Source organism: Parambassis ranga, chromosome 5 (genome assembly GCF_900634625.1).
Source record: "Parambassis ranga chromosome 5, fParRan2.1, whole genome shotgun sequence".
Lineage (NCBI taxonomy): Eukaryota > Metazoa > Chordata > Actinopteri > Ambassidae > Parambassis > Parambassis ranga.
This window is the reverse complement of record NC_041026.1, coordinates 5391334-5398886: the sequence shown is the minus strand read 5'-3', so window position 1 is coordinate 5398886 and position 7553 is coordinate 5391334. Positions and strand designations below refer to the sequence as shown.

Below are 7553 nucleotides of genomic sequence, written 5' to 3'. Positions count from 1 at the left end.
GGTGGAAACAGCAACCAAGGTTTGAAATTCTGACTCACCAAAAACAGTCACAGGTTTCTAATCTCTACCTAGAGAACCTTATAAATCGAGACAGGCTTTTTAGTGTGGTGGTTTGTACAAACTTTTCTTGCTTTACCCACCTTGGCTTTGGTCTGATCCATCGGTCTCTGTCTCACTAAGGTGGCTGACTCATTAAGAAGTCAAGGCATGCCAGTCAAACTGGTTAGTGTTATGGAGAACACACCTCACGGCATCAGACGGACTCTGGCCAAGCTCCGTAAGATGAGTGAAATACGAGGTGGGTTCTGGTTTGCCTTAGAGGAGTCGATGTGGATCATCAACTCACTTTAAAAGTGATGAACAAACTCTGTGTTGTCCCAGTTGTGGTCCTGTGCATGCACTCAGCACTGATCGGCGGTACGGTCCAGAGGCTCCTCTTGGAGACGGCCTACGACATGCAGATGATCGACGGCTCCCTGGTGTTTGTGCCCTACGACACCCTGCTCTACAGCCTGCCCTACCACAACGTGACATATCCGGCTCTGAAGAGTAACAGGAAACTGCTGCGAGCTTACGACTCTGTTCTGACTATCACCATCGACTCGCCCCAGGTGTCATTCTACGATGCCTACAGGGAGGCCATGGAGAGGGGGGAGGTGGCGAGGACGCTAAAACCCCAGCAGGTGATGCATGGAACTAAAGAGGTTTTTTTTGTACTGTTAACATTCCCATGACCGAGGCAGCTTGAGGAGACATGTCTGTGTGTTCTGCAGGTGTCCCCTCTGTTTGGTACCATCTACAACTCTGTGCTGTTCATGGCTCATGCAGTACATCATGTGCGGGAGTCCGGACAGTGGATGTCTGGTGGAAACCTGGCGCGACAAACCCGCAACCTCGCATTCCAGGTACTGAGAGGACTATGTCAGATCTGTCACACTGAGTGTTGAAGACTGCCAGAACATCTGGAGAACAATACTCCAAAAGGAACTGCAGCTTCTGTGCTGAGATTCCTCTAGTTGATGCTTAGGAAAGCCTAGGAGAAATCTTGCTTTTTGAGCCTCCTAGGCAAGCTAACACTGGGCTAAATGGAGTAAAAAAAATCATAATTCTGTATGTTGCAGGGCTTTAGCCACCCGATCAAAACCGACAGCTCTGGAGCAGTTCTACTAGACTACATCGTACTGGATACAGACGGATACTACTGGGAGCTGATGCCAACGCACAGGTTTATACCCACTGAGATCAGGGACTTTAGACTTGGTGGTAAGGAGATCATTAACCATTGATTGGATTGAATAATGACAGGGTCGACATGGAGATCGGGATGGTGCGCTTCCTTGGGCGAGACATCCACTTTCCACGAGGTTACGGGCCCAGGAAGGACGCCCCCTGTTGGTTTACACCAGGAGTCATCTGCTCAGGCGGTGAGGACCAAACACACACATAACAATGCTGTCAAGAAAACACAGTTCCTGGCTCTTCCTGCTCTAATGAGAATCCTCTCTGTCACAGGTGTGGATCTGGTCTCAACCATCACCATGTTCATTGGGATGATCAGCGCTTCTGTGTTTGCCACGACTTTCCTTTACTGCACCAGGTCCGTACAGTTGTCTGATTTATCATAACAAACATGTTTTTCTGCTGGGCTGACTGTCACCGATCTCTGTTGTTGCCTAGGCGACGCATCAGTCAGATTCGATTGGTCAAAGGTCCAAACAAGATCTTACTGACTCTGGCTGATGTCACGTTCATAAACCCGTCTCTCAGCAACAAGGTCAGACTCCTTCCATCATCCTGATTTATTAGATCCAAAATGTCACCTAAACTGATTCTCAGACAAAAAACACGTTTCTTTCCACAGAAGCTCAGTCTGACTGACAGCACGGCCAGCGGCATGAGGAGCACCTCTGAACGCAGCCTCGCCTCACCTGTCTCCACCCAAACGCCAGCCACTTATGAAAACTCCAATGTGGTCATTTATGAGGTAGTTTAAAACTTACAGTTCAACCCCGTGAGGGGGAGTTTCTTGGGAGTGTCGACTCTAAAATCTAAAAATAGGCAAGTTAGTGGAGTGACAAGTGGATCTGAGGTCCAGTACGGGCAAGTGCTGGACCTCAGATCCTGCTTTTTATCACTGTGGTCTATGAGGATTGACTTTGGACACTCAAAGAACTGCAGTTCACTTCTGCTAGGGTCCGCCTCACAACCATAAATCTAATGCTGTGAAGAAAGAAGGTTAACTGGGAGTGCTGTTTGTGTTTCTCTCCACCAGGGGGACTGGGCATGGCTGAAGAGACTTCCTGATGGGACATTTAGCCACATCACACACAAAACCAGTGATGTATTTGAGCTGGTATGTGACAAAAAAAATCAGATGTGTGTAGTTGACACTGTGTTGTTGGTATTTGGAGACATAATACAAATGTGGAAGACACACAAATATCAAACTGTTTCTGTCTCCAGATGAAGGACATGCGTCACGAGAACGTCAACCCTTTCCAGGGCTTCTTCCATGACTGTGGCGTATTCGCCATCATCACCGAGTTCTGCTCCCGTGGCAGCCTGGAGGACCTGCTGCTGAACGAAGACGTGAAACTCGACTGGATGTTCAAGTCGTCTCTGCTGCTGGATCTTATCAAGGTAGACGGCAGAAGGATGGGAGGAGCCTGGCGGTGACATCAGGGTGAAATCTAAACCCAGTGTCCCCTCTTTTTAGGGTATGAGGTACCTCCACCACCGTGGGGTCTGTCACACCCGTCTGAAGTCACGTAACTGTGTGGTAGACGGACGTTTCGTCCTGAAGATCACCGACTTTGGTTACAATGAGATCCTGGAGTCTCAGAGGTTTCCTTATGTCGAACCACGTGCGGAGGGTAAGTCAGATTTACGTCATGTTTTGGGAGACGTCACTACAGATACGCACTCTCACACTTCTGTCTGTTCCAGAGTTGCTGTGGACGGCTCCAGAGATCCTTAGGAGTGGACAACCGGGCCTCCACGGGACTCCGTCTGGTGACGTGTACAGTTTTGCCATCATCATGCAGGAGGTGGTGATCAGAGGGCCACCGTTCTGCATGCTGGATCTGTCAGACACAGGCAAGACAACGACTCATCAGGGTTTAACATGGGAGATTGGAGCCAGCCTCAAGTGGACCCTCAAGGGTACGCTTCAGTTTCATTGCCATTTCATTTTTGTATATTCTAGATATTATAGAGAAGCTGCGTAAACCTCCTCCTCTGTGTCGGCCCGTGGTCAGTCCGGACTACGCTCCACTAGAGTGCATCCAGCTGATGAAACAGTGCTGGAGCGAGCAGCCAGAGAAGAGGCCACCCTTTGATGAGATCTTTGACCAGGTCAGCTTGTAGTGCTGATTCGGGCGTTTTCAACCGTATCTACGTTTTATGTTCACCTCTTTGTTTTTGCATCCAGTTTAAGAACATCAACAAAGGGAAGAAGACCAACATCATAGACTCCATGCTCCGGATGCTGGAGCAGTACTCGTCCAACCTGGAGGAGCTGATCAGAGAGCGGACAGAGGAGCTGGAGATCGAGAAACAGAAGACAGAGAAGCTGCTGACACAGATGTTGCCTCCGTAAGCAACAGAGACTCATGAAGACATTAATGGTGGAGGACGCTGGGTTTTTACACCTTTACACACCTCCTGTGTTTCAGGTCTGTGGCAGAATCTTTGAAGTCGCGCGGAACAGTTGAACCAGAACACTTTGACAGCGTGACGCTCTACTTCAGCGACATTGTCGGTTTCACCACCATCTCTGCCAACAGTGAACCCATTGAGGTGGTCGACCTACTCAATGACCTATACACGATCTTCGACGCCATCATCGGAAACCATGATGTCTACAAGGTGACGATCTGCTGTGGCCTCAAGCGTTAAATTTCACCTGGGCGTCAGGGTTGATGGTTCTCTTCTGTTCTGCTGTAAGGTGGAGACGATCGGCGATGCGTACATGGTGGCGTCAGGGATCCCCGTCCGTAACGGCAACCGCCACGCTGCAGAGATAGCCAACATGTCTCTTGACATCCTGAGTGCCGTGGGGACATTCAAAATGAGACACATGCCTGACGTTCCGGTCAGGATACGCATTGGGTTGCACTCAGGTGAGACATTAGGAGACCAGCAGGTGATCCCAGGTCCAAATAATGTCCTCAGTAGTGATGGAAAACACTTTGTGTGTGTGGCAGGTTCATGTGTAGCGGGTGTGGTTGGTCTCACTATGCCTCGTTACTGTCTCTTTGGAGACACCGTCACCACCGCCTCCCGTATGGAGTCCAGCGGGATGCGTAAGTTACAGAGCTAGTTGGTTTGATCATGTGACCAACGGCATCACCATCACATCCTTGTTTTTGCTGCAGCCTACAGGATCCATGTCCACGAGAGTACGGTGAAGCTCCTGAACGACCTGAATCTTGGATACAAGGTGGTGCTGAGAGGCAGGACTGAAGTCCGGGTACGACCCTTCAGCCGTCCATCCAGATTTCACCATCATGTCCAGACACAGAGGAAAGATGGCGTCTTATTGTCTGTCTGTCTCCTCCTCAGGGTAAAGGAATAGAAGAGACCTACTGGCTTGTAGGGAGAGATGGATTTACCAAACCTCTGCCTGTTCCTCCAGAAATCAAGTCCAGGTAGGAATTAGCATCTAGCATCTCCTCCTCCTGTGTTTCCCTCTTGTTCTGAGTCCTGCACTGGTCCACACACCAAAATGAGTCCAGGACTGATCATTCTAGGTGCACAGAAGGTCTAAATCTCCCAGACTCTATGATCCAGTTTGACCTGCTGCTGACATACCGTATACTAGAATACAGCTCCAGACCTCATCAGGGCCAGTATGATGGTGTATGATGTCTAAAACCTGAGACTGAATCCAAACCCATTCCAAAATGTGGAAATGCTGCTCTTAGTGTGGGACTATTTGAAGACGCAACCCCTCCAAGCCCAATGCTAACTGGCTAGCATGCTAGACACAGACACCCACATCATCTTCTGTGGACCTCTGCATCGGCTACAACTCCAAATCCACCTCAGGCCTTTACAAAGAAACAAAAGTCTGAGCCTTTGTGTGTGTGTGTGTGTGTGCTGTGATCATGCTGTTCGCTTCGTCTCAACAGGCAAATGGCCCACGGGCTGCAGATGGCCGAGATAGCCCAGTACAAGAAACGGAAAGCCGAGAAACAACAACAGGAACAACTTGCAAAGAAGAAAAACTGAGGTAATGTTATGCATTATAAAAAAATGTATAACATTACTGGCTTGGTCGGCAACCAGACTCGTTCTTTATCAAACAGAGCTCGGGGACGAACCGTCTCAGGGCGTCGCTGCCGTTTGTTAGCATTCAGTCGTGTCTTGAGCCCAACCCGTTCAAAGTTTAGGAGGGAAATCTCGGCCACAACAAGAAGCAGCTGGTCAGGAAGGAGGGTCGGGTGCAACAGCTCTTCATTCCACCCATCGGATACTTTGTCCTCGGAGTGGTGAAGACATTTCTGCTGTTGCACTTTAACCCTTCACTGACGAGTAGTTCCTTGTTGCAGGTTAACTAGCTAACGGTTCCTCCATTTTGAATGCGGTTAAAAAAGTGAACGCAACCAACAGCAGCGACATCTGAAGACCGCTCAGGTGCTTCAGAGGGATGTGGGGACTTTTTCCATCTTTTTTCTGTCACTGACAAAAACTCAGTTCTTCTACTTTACAAGTTTTTTTTAAATAAAATTTGTCGTCCGCTCGCTGCTGTCTCGAGCGGGTGGTTGTCCGAACTTTGTTTTGAAATGTTCTGTTTGCAGTCAGAAGTCATACAGAGCTGTTACATGTGATGTTGTGATTGAAGATGTCTGTTGACTCTATAGATGAAGCTAGTCACTTGTTTACCGCCCCTGTTAACCCTCTGAACCCCAGCATGGTGTTGTTCATGCACCTCCACAGAAACAGCACAAATCCAGACAAAATTAACATTCTTTTAATGCTAATTTGACTAACATTTTAGTTTATTCAACAATAAAACCAAAGATCTCAGACCCCTTGGCAGGTTTTGGGGTTCAGAGGGTTTTTGAAGTAGTTCAGGGGTTCTGTAGATAAGGATTAATGCTGCTCTGTATATCTATGCATGAATACATCAGGAACCGTTTTTATTGATTTACTGACTTTTGAAAGCTAAGCTAAGCTAATCCTGGTTCTCACATTGTAGTTGTTGTACACATATAAGGGTGGTACTGATTTTCTCATCTAAATTAAGAACTGCTGATCTGTCATGTTTTTTTTTTTTATTTCCCATCTCGCCTTAATTTTCCGTCTTTTCTTTCTCGTTCCTTCTCCTCTCAGTACACGCCCCAGCATCACCACCGGCGAGTCCAAGGACATGAAGCAGGTTTTTCACAAGGCGGTGAAGAAGATCTCCCACGTCCGAGTCGTGACGCAGCTCTTCACCCCGGAAGAAGACGACAACGTCATGCTGTCGCACCACTGACGGAATGAACCGTGAACTCATCCTGACACCACAGGAGGAAAAGGTCAACAGGAGGAACGCTAGTAAAAGTGTCACCATGTGTGTGTGTGTGTGTATTAGAAGCTTGAGCTGGTGTGGAACTATGTATAGAGGCCGACAAGTGGTGACTCAGCAAAGCAGGGATCTGCAGAAACCGCCTGTCAGCAGCAGAGGAGTGGAGCTAATCTCCACCAGTCACTTCCTCCTCCTTCACCTCCCTGTGTCTCCATCCAACTGAGACATCTGTAAAGCAGAAAAACACGAGGACTAAACACTGATGTTTGATTATATTTAGACAGAATAAATAGTCACATGCATCTTTTTCTACCTTAGGCCACGAACTTATCAATCACCCCTGATGTTTGTTTATAAAATGGATGGAACGCCTGAGAGAGAGGTTGAGTCCCGGAATGATCGGGATCTATTCACAGCATGGCACTTCAATCCAAACCTGCCTGTCACACTCTGCAATAAAGTTTTTGGTGCTTGTGAGCAGTCGATCTTGTCGTCAGTGTGTTCAATAGGACCACAGCGCCCTCTGGTGGTTCAACAGAGGGTTAAAAAAAGGGGTGGGGGGGGGGGGGGGGGGTGGGGGGTATATTTAAGACGCAGATGGTGTCCTGGATGCTCAGGAGGATTATCCCTGCTGATCCCCACTGAGTGTGTGAGTGTGTTTGAAATGTTTCAACTGATTCAACAGCGCGCGCACACACACACACACACACACACACACACACACACACAGAGGACATTTGTTCCCGTTTGAAATCATCTGATTTAGTTTAATTACAGTTTAGAGAGCCACAAGTCAGAATAATAGTTTGATAATAATTCTGCAGTTATGACGTCATTTTTGTTGTTTTAAGAGAATCAAGATGAAGAAGAGGTGGGAAAGGTGAAGATGAGGAAGAGGAAGAAGTAAGAAAGTAATAAGAGGAGCAGCAGAAGTAAAGAAACACCTAAATATGACTATTCTGAAGATCTTCCTCTCCTTCCTTCCTTCCTCAGAAGAAGGAGACACTGTTCTCTCCTCACTGATCATGTTTCTTTATCT

The 7553-nt window shown here is 47.8% G+C and overlaps 1 protein-coding gene across 1 annotated transcript; it reads left to right on the top strand.

Moving 5' to 3' along the window:
- Positions 1-236: 236 nt before the first annotated feature.
- Positions 237-4685, top strand: gc2 (guanylyl cyclase 2). The gene is made up of 19 exons (XM_028405687.1): positions 237-298; positions 382-683; positions 774-905; positions 1122-1225; positions 1306-1424; positions 1513-1597; positions 1678-1774; positions 1862-1984; positions 2273-2353; positions 2464-2640; positions 2717-2873; positions 2947-3096; positions 3206-3354; positions 3431-3594; positions 3675-3867; positions 3947-4121; positions 4206-4304; positions 4377-4471; positions 4564-4685. Exons 1-19 carry the CDS (start codon positions 283-285, stop codon positions 4651-4653), a joined length of 2508 nt encoding a protein of 835 aa, XP_028261488.1. The 5' UTR covers positions 237-282; the 3' UTR covers positions 4654-4685.
- The last annotated feature ends 2868 nt before the right edge of the window (positions 4686-7553 follow it).

What these genes read in the sequence shown, in the direction of transcription:
- gc2 (XM_028405687.1), top strand. An exon ending in GGACGCTAAAACCCCAGCAG is followed by an intron (nt 684 to 773) that starts GTGATGCATGGA and finishes TGTGTTCTGCAG; the next exon opens with GTGTCCCCTCTGTTTGGTAC. An exon ending in CCCGCAACCTCGCATTCCAG is followed by an intron (nt 906 to 1,121) that starts GTACTGAGAGGA and finishes TGTATGTTGCAG; the next exon opens with GGCTTTAGCCACCCGATCAA.